The sequence below is a fragment of the Pongo pygmaeus genome, chromosome 15, assembly GCF_028885625.2.
Source record: "Pongo pygmaeus isolate AG05252 chromosome 15, NHGRI_mPonPyg2-v2.0_pri, whole genome shotgun sequence".
NCBI classification, from domain to species: domain Eukaryota; kingdom Metazoa; phylum Chordata; class Mammalia; order Primates; family Hominidae; genus Pongo; species Pongo pygmaeus.
Genome location: NC_072388.2, coordinates 75352434 through 75375945, shown reverse-complemented (window position 1 = coordinate 75375945; position 23512 = coordinate 75352434). Strand labels below are relative to the sequence as shown.

The 23512-nt window shown below is 50.1% G+C and overlaps 1 protein-coding gene across 2 annotated transcripts in view; it reads right to left on the bottom strand.

Annotated features, from left to right (window-relative positions):
• ESRRB (estrogen related receptor beta) overlaps positions 1 to 23512 on the bottom strand; it is a 187114-nt gene that overhangs the window by 59236 nt on the left and 104366 nt on the right. For both annotated transcript variants that reach the window (XM_054448089.2, XM_054448090.2), the window contains exon 2: positions 908 to 1317. In XM_054448089.2, the coding sequence (XP_054304064.2) occupies positions 908 to 1317 (410 nt within the window). The remainder of the gene's footprint in view (positions 1 to 907; positions 1318 to 23512) is intronic.

The following is a 23512-nucleotide window of genomic DNA, read 5'->3' as shown; positions in this document are numbered from 1 at the left end:
ACAGGATGGGTTGAGAGAGAGAGAGAGAGAGAGAAGAAGGGAGGAAGGAAGGAAGGAAGAAAGGTAGGTCTTAAAAGATAGGTCAAACTGGGATCCAGACAGGATGAGTTCCTGTCCTGATTCCAACAGGTCTGAGTCTTCTACAATGAGAAAATACTCACATATTATTATTTTAATTATTATTTTGAGACAGGGTCTCGCTCTGTCTTCCAGGCTGGAGGGCAGTGGTGCCATCACAGGTCACTGCAGCCTCAGACTCTTGGGTTCAAGTGATCCTCCCTCCTCAGCCTCCCAAGTAGCTGGGACTAGAGGTGTGTGCCACCATGCATTAATTAAAAAAAAAATAATAATAATGATGGGGTCTTACTGTGTTGTCCAGGCTGGTCTCAACTCCTGGCCTTGAGCTATCCTCTGGCCTTGGCCTCCCAAAGTGCTGGGATTACAGGCATGAGTCACCACGTCTGGCGTTTTACTTGTATAAGTAAGACAAAAACAAGGTGAGGGACGCTTTCTATGTCCCGTAAATCTGGAATTGCAGGGCAAATTATGTTATATTTTTCCCCCGCACAAAATAAACTTTTTGAGGGACACACATTTGACAGTGTACTCCATACCAGTGAGAAGCACCCAGGGTTTGGCATTCCTGTGGATTTTCTTTTGGTTTTCTGGGGCTCTGCATGGGGGAACTGAGGGGGTGGGGAACGCATGTCATCTCAACAACAGTCTTGCAGCTGTCCAGTGCCAGAACGAGAAGCCCTGAGCAAGGGAAAAGGCGCCCCACAGAAGTACCGCTCCAACAGCGCCCAGAATTGGCAGTCTCTGGGAATTCCTAGGGCTTCTGCCGGACCCGCAGGCACGGCTGCCACCCCCAACCCTGCGCCCAGGCTCCGCGAGGCCCACCACGCACCTTGGATGGTCCTCTTGAAGAAGGCCTTGCAAGCCTCGCAGGAGGCCACGCCGTAGTGGTAGCCAGAGGCAATGTCCCCGCACACGAGGCACAGGCGCTTGGGGATGGCGTTGAGCATGTACTCGCACTTGATGGCCGAGTCCTCCATGATGCCGCTGGCACAGTCCTCGTAGCTCTTGCGGCATGGGGTGCCTCCCAGCCCGGCGCCTGCAAACATGGGTGGCGAGTCCAGACCGTTGGCGTGGGTGCCCAGGGCCAGGCCAAAGCCGCCGCTGGCGTCGGACGAGCCACTGGGGCTGTGGTGGCTGAGGGCATCGATGCCCGAGGACGGGCTGGACGGCTCGGTCTTGATGAAGGAGCCGCAGCTGGAGCCCAGGTGCCTGTCGTCCGAGGACATCCTGTTCAGCAGCCTGTGGACACAAATCAGGAAGTCAGCCCCAGCAAGGTGCGGTGGGTGTGGTGGGCGAGTCCAGCCCCGCAGGTAGGGTGGCTGGGAAGGGCTCTATGCTAAGGCTTTGGTGCGATAAAATAATGGTGGAGAAGGTCAACTGGTCTCCCCTCGGCACAGCTGGGAGCAAGTTTCTGGCATTACCTCCAGAACCTTCGGAGGCCTCAAAGAAACTTTATTTTGATCAATAAACTTCAGCGGTCCAGGTGTGGTGGCTCACACCTGTAAATCCCAGCACTTTGGGAGGCTGAGCGGGGAGGATCGTCGCTTGAAGCCAGGAGTTTGAGACCAGCCTGGGCAACATAGGGAGACCCCGTCTGTTAAAAAAAAATTAGCCTGGCATGATAGTGTATGCCTGTAGTCCCAGCTACTCAGGAGCTGAGGAGGGAGGATTGCTTGAGCCCAGGAGTTTAAGGCTGCAGTGAGCTATGATCACACCCCTACATTCCAGCATGGGTGGTACAGTAACACCCTATCTCAAAAACAAACAAACAAACAAAAAACCTTCAGATTAGGCACTCTAGTGCTTTGCAAATTTCTAGTTTGAGGGTGACACAAGATGGAAACTAGTCAGCCAAAATGTTTGGCCAACCTTCCTGCATAACAATAATACACAATGGCTACAATTTTTTTTTTTTTTTTTTTTTTTTTGAGATGGAGTCTCGCTCTGTCGCCTAGGCTGGAGTGCAATGGCCCAATCTCGGCTCACTGAAACCTCCACCTCCCGGGTTCAAGCGATTCTCTTGCCTCAGCCTCCCAAGTATCTGGGATTACGGGCACCCGCCGTCATGCAGAGCTAATTTTTGTATTTTTAATAGAGACAGGATTTCACCATATTGACCAGGCTGGTCTCGAACTCCTGACCTCAGGTGATCCATCCGCCTCGGCCTCCCAAAGTATTGGGATTACAGGTGTGAGCCACCGCACCCAGCCAATGGCTACAATGTAACAGTCCTGGCAGTCCAGCTTTGGCCCAGAGACTCTAAGTACAGTGACCTGGCTTAGAGCTTCCCTGGGACCCCTACCTTCACTAAGATCGGAACCAGAGGCAACAGGTCATTTGGCCAATTCAAGAAGGAATCTTGTGGCAAAGGTACCAGCCAGATTGGCTGCCCTCTGGGTTTTGCCACTGGTCCAGAGCTGGTACCAGAAGGCATGTCTGGAAGGTGGCTCCCAAACCCCCACTCTCTCATTTCCCTTCATAGAACCCGAGCAGGCCAGCTTCTACCCAGCCTGCCTGTCCCCCAAGAGACATGTCTCCATTGGAAAGCTTGAGGGAGCATTCTAACCCCAACCCTGAGCATCCTGCAGCTATTTCTACCCACTAAGCCTCCCCACCCACCCACAAAATCCAGGTGAATTACCAGTATGGCAAGATCACTGTGTGGGATAACAGAATGTTTCCCGTAAACCAAGCCCCTCCACCCCGGCCATGCTGGTGGAGGAGAAGGCGGGCAAGGGTGCTCCCCTCCCATATTCCAGCTCCCAGGATGAAGGGAGAGGACCTGTCCTTCTCTCAACATGGACAAGAAAGACAGCTGAGCTCACACCTGGGAGATTAAGGTGTGTGTTCAGGGAAACCCAGCTGTGGGTCACATTCCAGCCAGGATTGGGTCTGAGGGTGGCCTGGGTGGTGTTGATCTGTCCCTGTCCTCAACAGGCTGCCTCACTCCCTGAGCCTCCCCTATGGAGGTAGAGAGGAGGCTCATGCTTATGCCTGGAGCAGGTGAAAGGAATGAGGGAAAGATCTTGGAGAGGAGCAAAGGATAGGGAGGTCATAGGACAGCCCGCCAATGGAAAGACGACTCTTGGGTGGCAGGGATGGTCTCTCCCTCTTATCACACCCACAGAGCCCACTTGCATCTTGCAACCCATGGCCAAATAACAATGCCACAAAATGTGTCTGTGCAACCTTATGGTGGGGAGAGGCCTCCACTGTCCCTGGTCTCATTAATGGTTAATACAAATTAACCCCTCCTGGCTGGGCGTGGTGGCTCATGCCTGTAATCCCAGCACTTTAGGAGGCCGAGGCGGGTGGATCACTTGAGGTCAGGAGTTCAAGACCAGCCTGGCCAACATGGTGAAAGCCTGTCTCTACAAAAAATTCAAAAATTATCCGGGCATGGTGGCACCAGCCTGTAGTCTCAGCTACTCGGGAGGCTGAAGCACGAGAATCACTTGAACCTAAGAGGCGGAGGTTGCAGTGAGCCAACATCGGGCTACTGCACTCCAGCCTGGGCGACAGAGCAAGATTCTGTCTCAAAAATTAATTAATTAATTAATTAGTTAATTAACCCCTCCTGAGGGGCTGCCATTGACTACGGCCAGAGTCAAGGAACTTACTTTCCCATAGACCAGAAGCTGAGAGCTACAGACACAAAGATAAAAGATAACCTAAGGCTCCTACTCTCCAGAAGTTCACCAACTCCCAAAATGCAGTGTGTGAAGACAGAGACTCCTGGGTCTCTTCTGTTTCCCGTGGAATGTCCCTGAGTCCTCGGAGACACCCTCCTATAATCCCCAGTCCCCTGGTTGAGAATCTCCTCCAGGCCCTTCTACATCTCTGTGATCAACTCCCTGGGCACTGCCACACACCTTCTTCCCAACCACCAGTGGAGTCCCCAGGAAAGACCATCAGCCTGGCAGGCCATCATCTGCAGGGGCATGTGATGAGCCAGCAGGGGCGCACCTTGCTCCTCAGGCACCCTTCCACGAGGCAGGTAGAATAGAGCTGACCGCACCATAACTTTTAATCCCCTCCTGCTTTCCTGATGGCCGCTTTAGGTTTTGCTTTTCACAGGAAGATCCTAGGGCTCTGTGAAAAACCCTGCTGAGCAAGACAGCTCCCAGATCCCAGGGGCCTTCAGCCCAAACCTTCCCCAGGCTGCAGAGGGCTCCAGAGATCTCAGGAGATACACTTGACATAAACAGTAATTACAGCAGCGATGATGTAGTGAGCAAGTGCTCTATGTCACCTGTTTCAGATCTGTGCCTTGATGGATAGAGGCATTTGCCCCAAAGAAAGTAAATGGAAAGCTCCCAGCCCTTCCCAGGAGAGGGCAGGCCACAGTTTGCCCAACTGCCTCCTCACACCTGTCTCATGGCTGGACAACCCTGAAGGACACCAGAGTGGGCAGCGGTTTGCTCCCCAAGCCTTGGTTTCCTCTTCTGCTCCCCTCCTTGATTCAGAAGGATGAAAAGTATCCTGCATCCTGCAGTGTCTGGGCCCCACCTCCAGGCCCTGGATGAAGACCCTCAGGGCTGAAAGGGAAGCAAAGCAGATGCTGGCCTCTAACAGGGTTGGTGTGGGAAGCCCACTATTAACTATTAGGGTTGGTGCAGGAAGCCTGCTATTAATTTAGAGCCTGAGTCTCAACTCAGGGGTGTCTAGTAATTTCAGTCCTCCAGCTTTCTCATTTCCATGATTTTTTTTTTTTTTTTTTTTGAGACGGAGTCTCACTGTGTCACCCAGCCTAGAATGCAATGGCGTGATCTCGGCTCACTGTAACCTCTGCTTCCTGAGTTCAAGTGATTCTCCTGCCTCACAGCCTCCTGAGAAGTTGGGATTACAGGCGCCTGCCACCATGATTGACTAATTTTTGTATTTTTAGTAGAGAGAGTTTCACCATATTGTCCAGGCTGGTCTCAAACTCCTGACTTCAGGTGATCCGCCTGCCTTGGCCTCCCAAAGTGCTGGGATTACAGGCGTGAGCCACCGCGCCCCGCCTCATTTCCATAACTATTATTTTGGCCTCCTCAGCATGCCTTTTCCAGGAACTATCAATGTGTATTTTTTGCACCTACTATGTGCCAAATGCTGGCCAGATAATGGGAACATGACAGGCACAGCTCACGATCTCAAGACGCTCATACTTTCGTAGGAACAACAGACACTAAGCCAACACAAGTGCACAGAGCGCCAGAAAGGGCCGTGCGGGTGCCATGCTGATGGGGGCACTGCTGCGGTGCTTCTGGTCTTGCTTCATTCATTCTCTCATTCTTCATATTTTCAGACTATATGAAGACCCCCAGAAGGCCACAGCTTCTTTTCTGGGTTGAAAGTTCCTTCCAGGCTCTTCTGCATGTTTTCCTCACTCTCAGGAGCCGCCCAGCTTCCCCTCTCAGAGGCTGGGCGATACCAGCGGCTGCCCATCAAGCCCCAGCTGCATGTGAGACACCTTCTTCCGTGCCATCTTATTTAATCCTCACAGCCTGTCCACTCTGCCCTCCTACCCCACCTTACAGAAGGAAAAGGCTGGAGCTCAGAGCCTGTCCCATTCACTTGAGTCCTGGGAGAAGCTGCAGTCCGAACCTGACTGCAGGTCCACGTTCGTTGCTTCACAGCACTCTGCCTCTCTGCTACCGGGCCTGGGCAAGAGCTGCTCCAGGCAGGGACCTCATCTTTCCAACCCCCCAAAATGCAGACAATGTCTGACTGCCACCCAGAGTTCCAAATCCTGGAATCCTGTCACTGCTCTTTCTTTTTCTTTTTCTTTTCTTTTTTTTTTTTTTTTTTGAGACAGAGTCTGGCTCTGTCGCCCAGGCTGGAGTGCAGGTGTGCGATCTCGGCTCACTACAACCTCTGCCTCCTGGTTTGAAGCGATTTTCTTGCCTCAGCCTCCCGAGAGGCTGGGATTACAGGCGCGTGCCTCCACGCCTGGTTAATTTTTGTATTCTGTTTTTTTGGTAGAGACAGGGGTTCACTATGCTAGCCAGACTGGTTTTGAATTCCTGACCTCAAGTGATCCCCTACCTTTACCTCCCAAAGTGCTGGGATTATAGGATGGGCCACCACCCCCAGCCTCGCTGTTATTTCTTAACTTATAAAGTGTCAGAATAGAGAACTCTCTGGAAGCAGAGGGGGAGAGAGGCACAGTGCTCTCTGGGCTGCCTGGTTCCTGATGCACCAGGCAGGGGAAAGAAAGTTACTGGACAGGCCAGATCCTCTGGGAGACCTGCCCACTCCCTCCATCTGTCCTTATCCCCCAGGACCTCATGTGTTCATTCATTCCAATGAAAAATTTAAAAGCAGGCCAGGTGCAGTGGCTCACGCCAGGCGTGGTGGCACATGCCTGTAATCCCAGCTACTGGGGAGGCTGAGGTAGGCGAATTGCTTGAACACAGGAAGCAGAGGCTGCAGTGAGCCGAGATTGTGCCACTGCACTCCAGCCTGGGTGACAGAGACCCCGTCTCAAAAAAAAAAATATATATATATATAAAGGTGGGACAGAGGGAAAGAAGTCCAAGAAGACAGAGAAGATGTAACCAGAGGTGTGGGAAAAGGAAAAAATAGAGCACGTCATGGAAATGGGATGAGCAGAGCCATCTAGAAGGGCAGTGGGCAGCAGATTCCATCCTATAAGGTCAGGTGGAGTGACAAGGGGCAAGTATCCCTGCACTTAGCAGTCAGGAAGTGGCTGGGGACATTCACCAGAGTGGGGTTGCCGCATGGTGGGGACAGAAGCCTCATTGCAATGGCTGAAAGTAGTGAATGCAGACAATTCTTTCAGGAAAATTGGCCATGAAGGGTAGAGGACTGGGTGGAGCAGGGGTGCCTTCATGAAAACCTTCAGGCAGCACCAGCTATCTTGTAAACAAAGCGTGCCCTCCTGGACTTGGAGGCTGTGGCGTGGGGAAGGAATGTTTTATTGTTGTCGGTACTAATTGTCAGCTTCTTTGATGAGAAAGGGGTGTGTTGAGAATGTAAGGAATTTAAGATATTTAAAAATTAGGTATCCATACCTCCCAGTTGGCCCTGAGCAATCTCGGTCCTACTGCTGGCCCAGTGTCATTACCATCACCGCCCCCACTTCTCTCCCTGAAGTAGATCATGAATCGTATGGCTACCCGATGTTAAATATTAGTGGTAGAGAGCAAAATCAACACTTAAAGGCTGAAGACACAAAATCCATGTCAGCTTTTTGCAAACTGTACTTCAATCTTCATCGGAGGCAGCTGAGGGGCTTGGTGAACAGGTGGCTTCCTAGACCTGATCCCACTGATGTCATATTTTGAAGAAGCGTCTCTGCAGGCAGGGCCCAAGAAATCTACAGGGAGGTTTCGTTTGGTTTTGGTGGTGCAGTTGTGATTCTTAAGGGTGTTGATTCTTAAGGGTGTGATTCTTAAGGGTGGGGTACCACTGGAAGAAGTGATGCCATCATGAGAGGATCTTGTAAGAGTTTGCAAGGAATCCGGCCGGGTGTGGTAGCTCACGCCTGTAATCTCAGCACTTTGGGAGGCTAAGGTGGGCAGATCACTTGAGGCCAGGAGTTCAAGACCAGCCTGGCCAACATGGCAAAAACCCATCTCTACTACAAATACAAAAATTAGCTGGGTATGGTGGCATGCACCTGTAGTCCTAGCTACCGGGAGGCTGAAGCAGGAGAATCACTTGAACCCGGGAGGCGGAGGTTGCAGTGAGCTGAGACTGTGCCACTGCACTCCAGCCTGGGTGACAGGGCGAGACACCGTCTCAGAAAAAAAAAAAAAAAGATAAATAGCTTATTCAGTAAAAGTGAGAGGGAAGGTTGGCTGTACAGATGAGAAGTTTGTAGGTGGCAGAGGGGGGCATTGAGTGAGGCCCTCTTTTACCCCCCAAACCCACCCACACCACCTCCACTCAGCCTGTAGTGACTCTGTGAAGTAGGAGGGACAGGGAGTGAAGGCAAGGGCTGGAGGGCAGGAGGACTAGGAGAAGGAGGAAAGTTTGCAATAGTAACTGTGGGACAAGGCGGGAGCAGAAATCTGGGACACAAAGGTTCTCCAGGCCCCTTAACTCATGATGCAGGTGCGACAATGCAAGGGCACCCCATCTCCAGCGGCTGAGACCTGGGTTTCCATCCTTGGCACTACTGACGTCTGGGGCTGAGTGATTCCATGTGGTGGGGCTGTCCCAGCACTGCTGGATGCTCAGGAGCACCCCCGGCCTCTACCCACTCAATGCCCATAGCACCCTGCCCCCAGATATGTGAGCCAAAACCTACAGACATTGCCAAATGTCTCCCTGGGAGCAAAACTGCTGAGAACCACTGACTTAGAAGTATGAGGGAAGAAGGTGGACAAGGGAGTGATGTCAGAAAGGACAGGATTGGGAGAAAATGGAGAGGCGGCGATGGTGGTCTCCTGGAGGCTGAGGCTGAGGTCCAGCAGGAGGAAGCAGCAAGAAAGCTGGAAGGTTGGGAGATGGCGTCTAGGCCTGAGATTGGCACTGCAGATTTCAGAGGTGGCCTTAGGGTGGTGGCCGAGCAGGTGTCCAGGAGGAGTAGCTGCAGGATGAGGCAGGAGGCAGCTGACCCTTTTGTTCTGGGGAGGAGTGGGGAGTGTCAAGTCCATCATCTGTGGTTGGCTGGGACCCAGTTCCCCACCGGATCGATAACTATTGACTCTTCATGGGGAGGGAACAGACGCCCATCCAAGCAGCCTTTGAAAGGGCAGTAGTCAGTGGTCGAAGCCCCTTGGGGCATCATTTTCCCTTTGATTCATCTCCTAACTGGAGCTTAGCAAGCGCTGCCCTGGCCTCAATTTCACCCCCATCTGATTAAACGCAGCCTCCCTCGTGCCCCAACCCAGCTCTGTCCCGGGCCTTCTCAGTAGCCAGCATGGGACCCTGTTCCTTTCACAGTCTGATCCCCAGGGGACACCGAGCTTGCTGGGGGGCTCTTCTGCCTTGGCTGGACATTGCTCTGCTGGACCACAAAGCAGTTTGAAGATTTTCCTAATGCAGAGACCAGGGGAATCTCAAAAGTTCTGAATGAAACTCAAATTGCTGAACTATTTTTCCTTAGACTTCTAGAGGAAGACAGATTTCAGGGTATCAACAAGCGATCATCATCGGTTTTTTGTTTTGTTTTGTTTTGTTTGAGATGGAGTCGTGCTCTGTCATCCAGGCTGGAGTGCAGTAGCTCCATCTCGGCTCACTGCAACCTCCACCTCTCAGCTTTAAGTGATTCTCCTGCCTCAGCCTCCTGAGTAGCTGGAACTACAGGCGTGTGCCCCCACGCCTGGCTAATTTTTGTATTTTTAGTAAAGACGGGTTTCACCATGTTGGCCAGGCTGGTCTCAAACTCCTGACCTCGGGTAATCTGCCCACCTCGGCCTTCCAAAGTGCTGGGATTACAGGCATAAGCCATCATGCCTGGCCTGTCATTGTTTTTCACGCTGGAATCTCAAGGATCTTTCCCACACTAGGTGGCCTGCTGCTGGTCAGAGGGCAGCAGACAGAGGAATGGACTGGCCTGATAAGCGTCTAACTTGCTTTCCTCTATGGGGTAGAATCTACCCACCACATCCAAGAATCTGGGTCAGGCTGAAGGACAGCCCCCAGAGCCTCATCCCTGCTGGGGCCATGCATTTAAGAACTGGAACAAGCAGCTGGGCCACTTAATGGCTACAAGCCTGCATGCTGGTAGCAGACGTGCCAGTTCTATCCCCAATTGCTGCTGACTTTGAGTAATCAGGTCATCCTCTCTGGACCTCAGGGTCCTCATCTGTAAAATGGGCTCAATCACAGTACCTCCTTCACAGAGTTGAGCAAGAGCCAATGAAGGCACAATGCTTAGAACAGTGCAGGTGATGAGCAAGCACTCAGTGGATGTTGCCTGAGGCTGTGATTCTTCTGAGAGAGTCCAGCAGTGGGCAGGCCTGTGGTTAAACCCAGCAAACCCCTTCCCTCCTCCAAGCCCCCCAGACCTAGAACTGAGGATGATTCTGCAAGGAACTTGCCATAGACCAGGAGGGAAAGAAGCTGGCTGGACAAATTAAGAGGATAAACAAGCCTGACATGGGAATCCACTCCACAGAGGAAAAATGGTTTCTGAACACTTGAGAGATTCTTATGTACATTTCAATAATTAATTTGCTAACCAGGGGCCGTCAAGAGCTATCCATTAAAGCAGATCCCCAGACCCTCCAGCAAGGCTTTATGTGTCACGAATCAGCCCCTCAGGCACCTGGAACTAATATAACTAAATTTCCTTTAAAATAGCATTAAAGAATACAGAACGCCCCTAACAGGAGGATAGGATGGGGAGGACCATGTGGCTAGATGCGAATTACTGTCAAGGTTCCAGTTTCCTGTTGAACACGGATTCATGGGCACTTATTACATGGGAGGGAGGGTAGGGAAGGAAGAAAGGAAGGAAGGGAGGAAGACAGGAAGGCAGGAAGGCAGGAAGGCAGGAAGGCAGGCAGGGGCAAGTAGGCCAATGGTTAAGTGTTACGAACCAGCGATAATGATGAATCCAATTCTGTGCACTGAGATCCATTAATTACACACACACACACACACATACACACATAAAACTTAAACTCAGATTTTTCATCAATTCAAATTGACCTTCCCTTTGAGTAGTCTGAACTGCCTATTTTATTTTATTTTATTTTTATTTTTATTATTTTTTTGAGACAGAGTTTCGCTCTTGTTGCCCAGGCTGGAGTGCAATGGCACGATCTCGGCTCACCGCAACCTCCGCCTCCCAGGTTCAAGCGATTCTCCTGCCTCAGCCTCCTGAGTAGCTGGGATTACAGGCATGAGCCACCACACCCAGTTAATTTTGTATTTTTAGTAGAGACGGGGTTTCTCCATGTTGGTCAGGCCGGTCTGGAACTCCCAACCTCAGGTGATCCACCCATCTTGGCCTCCCAAAGTGCTGGGATTACAGGCATCAGCCACTGTGCCCTGCCTGAACTGCCTATTTTATTAATAGATGGTGTTTTTTAAAAATGCTCCTGTGTGATTGAATCTTGGGTATGTGTATCTTTCAACTTTCAACAATAGGTCACATTTTTCTGGACACACACTTCAGCACAGCTGGAGTCACTGAATCATAAGTTCTCAGAGATTTTTCTGACTACCCTGGTGACTTTCTGATAATAGAACAGCCCCAAGAAACTAATGACTTGCTCAAACTTACTAACTAGAATGCCAGGCTGCTTCGGGGGAGGCTGGGGCTGATGGGGGCATTAGAGACACAGCGAGTGGTGACCTGTTCTGGAGGATGAGTTGACTTAGAAAGCAGCCCCCGATACCCTCTATATCCATGTTGCTAACACGGCCCCCTCTCTGTGGTGGTGCCATTTTATTTGGCTCCTTGGGAATATTTTCCTAATGATTTCTTTCTCTTTCTCCCCTTGGGGGCCCTCTGGGACCCAGGGCTGCAGGATGACCCAAGAGCATGGTGGCTTCAGCGAGAGCTTGCCTCCCTCTGCACGCTCTGGAGCTCAGGCAAAAATCTGTAATTAAGCATCTTGTCGTTAGAAAGATTAGTCAAAACCAGGCTGATCCCCGACAACTGATTGAAATCTCATTCCGCACAAATTACGGCATGGAAAATAATGATGGGTAATTAGTGCCTTTCAATCAGGGCTTTTTGTCCATGATTTTCCAGGCTGCAGGCATCACAATGAGAAGAGAGAGGCTCTACCAAGGCAGGAAGAGACAACTGGAGGCAGAGTGGCTGCCCTGGGACAGCTGGGAGATCCCAGTTCACTGGCCAAGCTCAGCACACGTGAGCTCAGGCTCACAGAGAGTGGCCTCTGCTGGTTTTTTGAAACTTCAGCCCTCACTTGGGTCCTCTCAGTCAAGTGTCCTTATGCAGGGCCCAATGGTACCTGGTATCTCTCTCTTTAATCCACCTAGCCTTGGCCAGCTCTGGGCTCTGACCACCACAAAGGGGTGTGTTTGAGGAAAGGACACTGAAAATTCAGAATATGCCCCTAAACACATCTCTAGTATCCTTCTTTTCAGTAGCTATTGGAGCTTGGACATCTGTGAATTTAGCTTAACTTTTCTTAAATCTGTTTTTATTTTCATTCTATATAAGCAGTGATGTGGCATAAATATCCTACCTCATGGCCGGGTGCGGTGGCTCATGCCTGTAATCCCAGCGCTTTGGGAGGCCAAGGTGGGCGGATCACCTGAGGTCGGGAGTTCGAGACCAGCCTGACCAACATGGAGAAACCCCGTCTCTACAAAAAATACAAAATTAACCAGGCATGGTGGTGCATGCCTGTAATCCCGGCTACTCGGGAGGCTGAGGCAGGAGAATCACTCGAACCCGGGAGGCAGAGGTTGTGGTGAGCCAAGATTGTGCCATTGCACTCCAGCCTGGGCAACAAGATCAAAACTCCATCTCAAATATATATATAACCCACTTACTGTCATTGAACACACTCAGTAGCCTCCAGATGGCTTTAATCCTCACAATAGCCATGGCGCTGGGCCAGAGAGCTTCGTGGTTAGAGCTGGACTGTTTGGGTTTGAATCCTAGCTCTGCCCCTTATGAATGGGGTTATTCAACCTCTAGATGCTTCAGTTTTCTCATCTGTAAAATGGGGATGTGAATTATAGTATTCATCATAGTATTCATCTCACAAGATGGTCTTGGGAATTAGCAAGTTAATGCAGAAAAGAATTTAGAACAATGCCTGGCATACAGGAAGTACTTAATAAATATTAAGAGTTGTTTCTAGCATCCCTATTTGGTAATGAGGAGACAGCTTCCATTTAGATTCTTTAAAATGTTTAATCCTAAAGCAAGTAAGACTGTCTTGCTCCCTCTCTCCTTCTGTCATTCATCCATCCATGCATCTTCCCACCCACCCATTTCATTAGGTATTTGCATGCCTGTTACTTTCACTGACACAGTCCCTTTTCAGGCAAAGGGGTCCCATATTCAGGCATTGCTAGAACTGACTGCCAAGCACTAGCTTCTCTCCTGGGAACGACATCTGACCCCAACATACATTGCCTGTCTTTCTCTCTGTGCACATGCATGTACACATACACACACACACACACACAAAGCTCCTGCAGAAATTGCCATATTCTTAGAGACATCCTATATCTACCTGCCTGGCTCAGCTGATTGACCCAGGGTATGCTCCTGACCCAAGCTGGGCCAGTGAGTCTCTTCCATTAGATTTTTGGTGTCAGGGCTGCCTCTCCAGGGACAGAGGAGGTAAGATGGACAGCTCAAACGCTGAGCAAGGTCATCCTTCCCTCCCATGTGCAGTGAGAGAGAAGAATATCGAAGCTGGCAGCAGAGAGAAGGAACAGTTGAGGCAGAGAGTCCTAGAAGACCCAGTTACTGTTGGCAATTGCTCCCATGCCCCTGCAGCATCTCTGCTTAGGTGAATGAGCATGGCCTGATTCCCTGATGCTGTAGTTCACTCAAGGGGGCTTCTCGCACTTAAACAAAAGAGTAGCTCACACACTGTCTCTTTCATTCATTCACTCATTCAACTACTATTGTCTTTAAACAAAATTTTTTTTTTTTTTTGTAGACACAGGGTCTCCCCATGTTGCCCAGACTGGTCTTGAACTCCTGGGCTTAGAAAATCCTCCCGCCTCGACCTCCCAAATTGCTGGGATTACAGGTGCGAGCCAGTGTGCCTGGCCTCAACTATTGTTCTTCGAATACCTACTGCATGCTCGACACTCTTGCAGCTCTGGGAATACGTTGGTGAGCAAGGTGAATGGGTCCCTGCCCTCAAGGAGAGACAATACCATAGTTCATTGACTCAGAGCTGTACCATTTTTTCACATTTTACCATCTTGGCAATCAGAATTCACCTGAAATCAATGGCATGTCTTAGTTTAATTTAATCAGTGGTTCCAGAAATCATGGTGTCCCTTGCAATAGACAATGTCATAAATTCAATGACATACAATAAATAAATGTAGCTGAGACTGCTATGAGTTCACCAAAAGTTAATTCATTTTCTTGCTAGACACAAGGAGGACTACGTTTCCTAGTCACCCTGGCAGTTGGCTATGGCCATGTGACTGGGTCTTGGCCAATGGAATGTGGGCAAAGTAATATAAGCCACTCCCTTATCTGGCCCATAAAAATCTCCCACAGACTCCTGCCCTCCTCCCCCACTCCACTCCCTCCCCTCCTGTCTCCTATTCCTCTCTCTTCCCCCATCTTCAGGCCAGGGGCCTCCAAGACCCTGGGGGATAGTAGAGCCACAAATTAGCAGGAGCCTGGGCCCCTGAACACCTTGTGAAAGGCCACCTGCCAAACACCCTCACCAAAATGTCCTGTGGGCAAGACCTGCTTCTGCCGTGTTAAGCAACTGAAACACTGGGCTTGTATGAAATAATGCCAAGTGTCATCCCCCCTAACATGATAAGTAAACAGCCAAATAGTATCAATGCAGTTAGTGGTGAGTGCTATGAGAAACAGCAGGGAGGGCTGGGTGTGGTGGCTCACACCTCTAATCCCAGCACTTTGGGAGGCTGAGGCTTCCAAAATTAGCTGGGTGTGGTGGTGGGCACCTGTAATCCCAGCTATTCCGGAGGCTGAGGCAGGAGAATCACATGAACCCGGGTAGTAGAGGTTGCAGTGAGCTGAGGTGGAGGTTGCAGAGATCACACCACTGCACTCCAGCCTGGGCAACAGAGTGAGACTCTGTCTCAAAAAACAAACAAACAAAAAACCAGCAGGGAGGACACAGCATGGTGGGTCAGGGGAGTACCCAGACAGAGCTGCAAGAGAGGGCTTCTCTGAGAAAGTGACATTTAAGCAGGTGCCTGAAGAAGAGAGGGAGGGGCTGCACAGGGAAAGCTCTATGTTGGAGGGACAGCAGGGAAATCCGTAGCTGGAAGGGAGGAGGAGGGGGAGGAAGGAGGTGAGGAGGGAGGGGCAGGCAGAACCCCCACACAGCCAGGGGCACTCAGGCAGGCCAGGACCTCAAAGGGCATCCAATGCTTGAGTCCCTTTCCCTGAATCCCAGCCATGTGGCTATCTGCCTTATAAAGACCCCAGTGATAGGGAGATCACTAGTTCGGGAGGCAAATATTTACGTCTTGCTCAGAATGCTAAAAAAAAAATTAAAAAAATAAAAATAAAAGGTTTTTTTTTTTTTGTGAAAAGTAAAAGTATTTCTTCCCTCTGAGCTTCCAGTTACAGTTTATACAACTCCACTCCTCAGGACCTACAGAACAAGTCTAAGCCCTTGCCTGAGATAGCTCTCCAGGCTGCGGAAGGCAGCTCCTGCTCCCTGTGGATCCTTCCCTCTCCTCACCAGGGTCAACATCCCCTGCACTTCTGAGAATAACCCATCTGCTCTGTCTTCTCTTCTTAAAGAAGAGCATCAGGCCAGGCGCAGTGGCTCACACCTATAATGGGATTTACAGGTGTGAGCCTCAGGGAGGCTAAGGCGGGCAGATCGCTTGAGGTCAGGAGTTCGAGACCAGCCTGGCCAAGATGGTGAAACCCCATCTCTACTAAAAATATAAAAACCGGGCGTGGTGGTGCATGCCTGTAATCCCAGCTCCTTCAGAGGCAGAGGCAGGAGAATCACTTGAACCTGGGAGGTGGAGGTTGCAATGAGCCAAGATTGCGCCGCTGCACTCCAGTCTGGGCAACAGAGTGACACTCTGTCTCAAACAAACAAACAAACAAACAAAAAAGAGCATTAGAACTGAGCACCGCTCTCCAGGTGAGCTCTGCCCAGTGCAGAGCACAGCAGTACTGACACCTCCCTCATCCTAGACACTATACTTCTGCTTATACAACCCAGGATGGAATTGGTATTTAAGGTGCTTGACTTATGTTGCTGACCTCCACTCTGATCACACACGTGACTGAGCCTCACTGCTGCCCCCCGTGCATTCCCAAAGGACAGTGTGCAGGCCCACACAACGAAGGGGACAACACTTCTATCCACTCCCTGGTCGTGGCCATGGCCCTTTCTACATAGCCTTGTGCACACCAGGACAGGATCAGGGTCCAAGAAAGGGGGTCAGCCAGCGCCCCAGGAGCAGAACTCATATAGGAAGCTTAGGGCTCATCCTGACTCAATTTTTCAGTCTTTGTGCAAATGGGCAGCCTGGGCAGATGACAAAGAGGCATCTTAACTCAGGTGGACAGATGGGGACTGGCCACTGTAGCCAACTGAGAACCCTGTTCTGATCTCTGTAACGACAACAGTGCTCACATATGGAGGGCTTGCTCTATGCTCGGGACAATGGTTATTAAATCATTGATTCCTTGCAACAACTAGTTGAAGTACTATCATTTCCCCCATTTTGCAGAGGAGCAAACTGAGGCCCAGAAGGATTAAATATCTTGGCAGGGACCACACAGCCAGAAAGTGCTGTCATGCGTTACATCACGAAGGGGAGTAAGTCACAACATTCCTCTGCTCAAGACAGCCAGGGGCTCCAGTGAAGCAGGAGTCCTTTCCACAGCTCAGAAGGCCTCAGGATCTGCCCCCCAACCTCTGTCATGCTATCTCCTGCCCATTCTCCCCCCAGGTCACTCCATCCCAGCCACACTGGCCTCCTGGCTGGTTCTTGACTACACCAATCACGCTCCCACCTCAGGGTCTTTGCTCCCCGTATATGATGGCAGAGGCTGTCTGTTTTCTTTCCCGCCCTACTCCAGTGTCTAGAATACACACACAGTAGGTGCAGAATAAATATTTGTTGAATGAGTAAGGAGGGTTAGGTTAGAAAAGGCACACGGTAGGTGCAGAATAAATATTTGTTGAATGAGTTAAGGAGGGTTAGGTTAGAAAAGGCACACAGTAGGTGCAGAATAAATATTTGTTGAATGAGTAAGGAGGGTTAGGTTAGAAAAGGCACACAGTAGGTGCAGAATAAATATTTGTTGAACGAGTAAGGAGGGTCAGGTGGGATCTGAGGACCCCAGTCAAACAACCATTACAGTTTCCAGAGGCCTTCACTCCCTCAGGATATGACAGTCACAGGTCTGAGTCACAGGACAGGATCAAGGTCCGAGAAAAGGAGTCCACCAGCACCCCAGGAGCAGAACCCACAGAGCCCCTGGGGTCCAGTGGAGCCCATGAAAGTTCTTAAAGGATCCACCTTGCCATCACTTTGGATCAAATTCTGATCATCCTTGTTTAAAAAGTTTATGAAAGGACGGCACTGTGGCTCACGCCTGTAATCTCAGCAGTTTGGGAAGCCAAAGTGAGCAGATCACTTGAGGTCAGAAGTTCGAGACCAGCCTGGCCAACACGGTGAAACCATGTCTCTACTAAAAATACAAAAATTAGCCAGGTATGGTGGCACACACCTGTAATCCCAGCCACTCAGGAGGCTGAGGCATGAGAATCGCTTAAGCACAGGAGGCAGAGGATGCAGTGAGCCGAGATTGCGCCACTGTACTCCAGCCTGGGTGACAGAGTGAGACTCTCTCAAAAAAAAAAAAAAAAAAAAAAGTTTATGAAAGATGTATGCACTTTTCTTATTTTCTGGTTTTGGTTGCTTTTTTGTAAGTACCCCAAGCCACTTAATGTGTTGGGCTGGCAACTTAGAGAGGCTAGAGTCTGAGAGCCACTCATTGAGACATCTGCTTTCAAAATGCTAAAAACTAAATTTTAACACAAAATCAATGTAATTCATAAAGAAACTGTGGGAAGTGGGGCTGGAAAAGGGTTGCCTGACTTCAGAGCCAGAACCCCACTGTGTAAACAAAAATGTTTCACGGTCCCCTGCCCTTGAGAGAGGGAACTGACAGGGCTTGGGCATGAGGGCTCTGGGCCCAGCTCGCCTGGGTCAGAATCCTGGCCTGTCACTGACTCGCTGCACAACTGTTGCCTGACCTCTCTAGGACTTGGTTTCCTCATCTGCAAAATGAGTACTATAGACATATGCACCTCACAGAATTATTCTGAGGAGTAAATGGCCCAATAATGCAAAGCGTTGGGCACCTGTACATTGTAAGTGCTCGAAAATATGTGCTGTTTTCTCACCTCTCTTGGGTACAGGTCCTGGCAGCCACAGCAAGGGTGCCATCGCTGCCCACATGGTTCTCAGTCGTCTCCTCTGTAAACTGAGTATAAGAAGGAAATGTCGGCCGGGTGCGGTGGCTCATGCCTGTAATCTCAGCGCTTTGGGAGGCCGAGGCAGGCAGATCATGAGATCAGGAGATCGAGACCATCCTGGCCAACATGGTGAAACCTTGTCTCTACTAAAATACAAAAAAAATTAGCTGGATGTGGTGGCACGTGCCTGTAGTCCCAGCTACTCGGGAGGCTGAGGCAGGAGAATTGCTTGAACCTGGGAGGTGGAGATTGCAGTGAGCCAAGATTGAGCCACTGCACTCCAGCCTGGCAACAGAGCGAGACTCCATCTCAAAAAAAGAAGGAAATGTGGCAAGGGCTGTGCGTGTGTGTGCCCACACTCTGTAAAGGAGAAGCAGAGGTAGGGGTCACTCCCAGGCTCCTTGGCCTTCTAATCCAGGCCTTTGAGGGAGGGGACTGTAGCCACCAGGACTGCCCTTGGCAAGACTGTCACTTATCACACTAGCTTCTCCAGACGGGGCATTTTGACTATTGATCTGATAAATAAACAGCCTGCTGGCTCGATCAAAATGTTATTTTGCATTTCAATTACTGCTCACTGATGCAACCTTCATCCTGCAAGATGCTGCTGGCAATGGCAGAGCCCTGCCACTGGCTGAAGAGGTAGAGCCACCCCCTACCAGCGCCCAACCACACCCTCCCTCCCTGGGAAGTGAAGGGTCCTTACAGAAGACAGCAGCTCTCAGGGAGGGGAGGGAGGAGAGCGACAGGGGGACTGGAGGGGCAGCTGTGGCAGGCAGGAAGGCTGCAGGTGAGCCAGAGTGGGACACACCTAACCTAGCCTGTGCCCTCCAGGGACCTCAGTGCCCCTGCTGCTTTGTGGAGTGGCCTTGGGCAAGTCATTACACTTCACTGCATCTTAGCTGCTGCATCAGTAAACTGGATCCAAGAAAAACTACCTTACTGCACTTGGTTGTTGTAAGGACACATGGAGTAAACAGATGTGCAAGCTCTTTGGAAGAAAAAGAGAGACACGAATCCTGCTATATTATATAATCGAATAATAATACTACATTTCCTTTCTTTTTAAGCACTTGCTATGTGCAAAGCGCTTTACATATATAAGCTTATTTACTCCTCAAAATAACTCTGTATTTTTCATCCTAACTTATACATGGGAAAATCAATCGAGGCACCAGACATTGTCAGGTGGGCCCCACACCTTCCATGGCATGTGGAAAGGCAAAGATTTGCACTCTAAGCCATCCTGATGCCAATGTATGGGATTTTAACCACTCTGGGGTTACCCATCTCTGGAGCGGTGACTCCAGACAGGGCTACTTCTTCCCTATCCTGGCCAGCCTAGTCTTTAAAGGTAGGCAGAAGAGAAATGGGCTCTGTCCTCCTCCGGCTGGATCCAGGCTGGGAGGAGGGACAAGGCTGCTGACAGCTGGCAGGCCAAACAGACTCTTTCCTGGACTGCCTGAGTACTGGGACCAGTGTTCCAAGGCCAGCACCGGGCCCCAAGGAACCAGGGGGTGACGGGTGAGTGCTTAGGGTGCTCAGTGAGACACTGCAGGGGTCTGAATACCTGGGCACACCTCACTGCAGGGGACAGGCAGAAGAGATATCATTTAGAGGCAGAGGAATCAGCAGGGCCATGTCATCCATGTGCACAGGTGGGGTGTGTGGGGGTGGTCTGCAAGCTCTGAATTTAGAAACTTTGAAGTGGATGAAATGGGAACCCCCGATACAAACGGCATGGTGGCCACCAGTTCCAAGGGGCCCCTTTTTGAAAAGGACCGTCCATCCCTCCAACCTCTGTGTGCTTTGGTTGAATTGAAGGTAATTTTTGGCCATTTGGCCCAAGTGCCAAAATTGCTTTGTCCTTTGTCCTCATAGTGCACTGACCTAAATGTGTTGCTCTCTCTCTCTGTCTCTCTCTCTCTCATACACAAACATACACACACACACACACACACACTCACACCTTCTAGAAGACCTATTAGCTCATGCACTTAGAACTGTGGCCTCCCAACTCTCCCATTAATGTCGGAACTGCAACTTTGTAGTTTACATTTCAAGTTTTAAAATATAATAAATAGCACGAGTGTCTTCTGAGTTCTTATTATGTTTGGTAGAAGGAACCCAGTGGCTAACTGGTATGGTGTCTGCTCTGAAGCTGTGTGTCCTAGAGACAGCCACTTGCCCTGTCTGGCTTCAGTCATTCTTTGTCCCTTTCTGGAAAACAGAGAGCCCTCACCATTTGCCGGGGGGGCCTGAAGATGCATGAAACAGGAGATAAGAGAGTTGGCCCTCTGGCAGGAAGCTGGACCACTGGTCCTGAGATTTACCTGGGAAGCTGCCCGCTAGTCATGAGCCTTTTGCTCATTTGCTCATGCTGGTTTCACAGGTAACTCAAGGGTTAAAAATGAAATTACCTAGAGAAAAAAAATCTACATTACAAAATGAAACACTCGCTGTAATGCAATGGCCTGAGAACAATATGGCGTGTAAAGACTGAGAATTCATAACTGTAGCCTCTTGCCCCATGAGTCAGACCCCTAGCCGAACCCCAGTCCTCCTGCCCCATGAGACAGACCCTCTCCATCCTAGGATCCAGGGCTCCGGGCTTTCCTGCCCACATCCACCCCAGAGCTGCCTGCCCCCTCTGCCGGGCAGCTCAGGCCAGCCTAAACTGGAAAGAGCACAGGGTCTCATGGCCCATGTGCAAGTCTTGACTTTGCCCTTCCTTCCTCCATGACCTTCAGCAGGTTCTTGACCTTCTATGAGCCTCCAGTAACCCATTTTACTACCATAACTCATGGAGTTATTGTGAGGATCAATATAGAATACGATCTTCAAAGTGCTTCCTGCAAAGTTGTCACAACCTCCCCACCATCCTCACTCTGGCATTTCACAGCCCCAGCTCCTGCGAGAGGAAGTGAATGTCTTCAGGGTAATCAGTCTCACCAGGGGCTCACCCAGCAGTGAAACTGAGAAGAAACCCCAGGTTCATGAGCACTTCCATGTCTTATCCCAGCTAACCCTCATGAGGCTCAGGGGTGAATATTCTCACCCCCAGGATAAGAATGAAGCATGGAAGTTTTCTTTGTTCAATGTCACTTCGTGGGTAGGGGGCAAGGCCAGGACTGAACCCAGCACCGTGTCCCCTACCCTTGATTCCTGAGTTCTAAGCTCGACCTCAACATTTTGCAGACTCTCAGCCGTGTGTGGTGGCTCACTCCTGTAATCCCAGCAGTTTGGGAGACCGAGGTGGGAAGATCACCTGAGGTCAGGAGTTCGAGATCAGCCTGGCCAACATGGTGAAACCCCATCTCTACTAAAAATGTAAAAATCAGCCGGGCGCAGTGGCACATGCCCATAGTCCCAGCTACTTGGGAGGCTGACACAGGAGAATTGTTTGAACCTGAGAGGCGAAGGTTGTAGTGAGCCAAGATCATGCCATTGCACTCAGGCAAGGTGACAGAGCGAAACCTCGTCTCAAAAAAAAAAAAAAAAAAAAAAAATTTTACAGACTCTCAACATCACAATTCCAAATAAAAATAGATAGTTGAAAAATGGAAAAGCAAAACACCTGGCCAGCACTTCTAAAAACTCTCAAGGTTAGGCTGGGCACGGTGGCTCACACCTGTAATCCCAGCAGTTAGTTTGGAGGCCAAGGCAGGTGGATCACTTGAGGCCAGGAGTTTGAGACCAGCCTGGTGAAACACTGTCTCTACTAAAAATACAAAAATTAGCCGGGCATGGTGGCAGGCACCTGCACCTAGGTACTAGGGAGGCTGAGGCACGAGAATCGCTTGAATCCGGGAGGTGGGAGGTTATAGTGAGCCGAGATCGCTCCACTGCACCCCAGCCTGGGCAACAGAGCAAGACTCCATCTCAAAACAAACAAACAAACAATCAAATAAAAACTGTCAAGGTTATGAAAATTATGGAAAGTCTGAGAAACTGTCACAGACAAGGGGAGACTAAACAGACATGACAATTAAATGCTGTGTGGGATTCTGCATGGGATCCTGGAAGAGAAAAAGGACATCAATGGAAAAATAAATGAAATCTCGATAAAGTATGGAGGTTAGTTCATAGTAATGTACCAAGGTAAGTTTCTTAGTTGTGACAAATCTATCATGGTAACATATGAAGCTAACAAAAGGGAAAACCAGATAAGGGTTATACAGGAGCCCTCTGCACTGTCTTGGCAATTTTTCTGTAAAGCCAAAAAACGATTTCATTAAAAAGTTTTTTTAAAAGTGCAAAAAGGCCAGGCGCAGTGGCTCACGCCTGTAATCTCAGCACTTTGGGAGGCTGAGGTGGGTGGATCACCTGAGGTCAGGGGTTCAAGACCAGCCTGACCAACATGGTGAAACCCTGTCTTACTAAAAATACAAAAATTAGCCGGGCATGGTGGCGGGCGTCTGTAATCCCAACTACTAGGGAGGCTGAGGCAGGAGAATCACTTGAACCTGGGAGGCAGAGGTTGCAGTGAGTCGAGATCGTGCCTCTGCGCTCCAGCCTGGGTGACAGTGCCAGACTCCATCTCAAAAAAAAAAAAAAAAAAAGAAAAGAAAAGATATGTAAAAGCCCCACCTGGCTCTGCCTCTTGGAGGAGAGGGGAGGCACTCACTTGGTCCACCATCCACCTGTCCTCATGAGGCACCTGCTTCTCCAGTGGCTCCTCCCTCGTGGCCAGGGACTACCTGTGTGATGCCTCGGGCCTCTGGGAAGGCTTGTTCTTTCTGCCTCTGCACCTTTGCACCACAGATCCACTGCCTGCCATGCCTTCAGCTCTTGTCACCAGAAGTCACACTATAGTTTTACCTGTCAAGAGCCAAAAAGATGAGCAAACACTTCCAACCAGTTATTTCGCTGCTACAGAATTACCCCAACATAGTCAAAAGTTACATGCTTGAAATATGCTTGAAATGCGTGTTCGCTGCAAACACACATATATGCGTGCACACAGGCACACACAGACGCTGCAGGAAACAACATCGATGTTGATTAATAACACCACATCCACTGGGTTGAATTGTGGAATAATGGGAACTAGAAGATACCAGAGAAACACACTAGGAACAAAAGCCAGTCTCTTCCATGACCTGCAAAGCCTGTGACCTGACCCCAGCCACCTTTCCAACTTCACGTCCCACCTTCCCACATTCCACCCACACTGGTCTCCTGCTCTTCCCCAAGTGTGCCAAGGGCATCACCTGCCCAGGGCCTTTGCACTGACTGCTCCCCCTACCTGGAGTACCCAGATACCCACATAGCTCACCCCATCATTAGTCAGGTCTCTGCTGAGATGTCACGTTTTCAGGGAAGACACCCTGACCCCTATCGATACTCTACATCTTTTT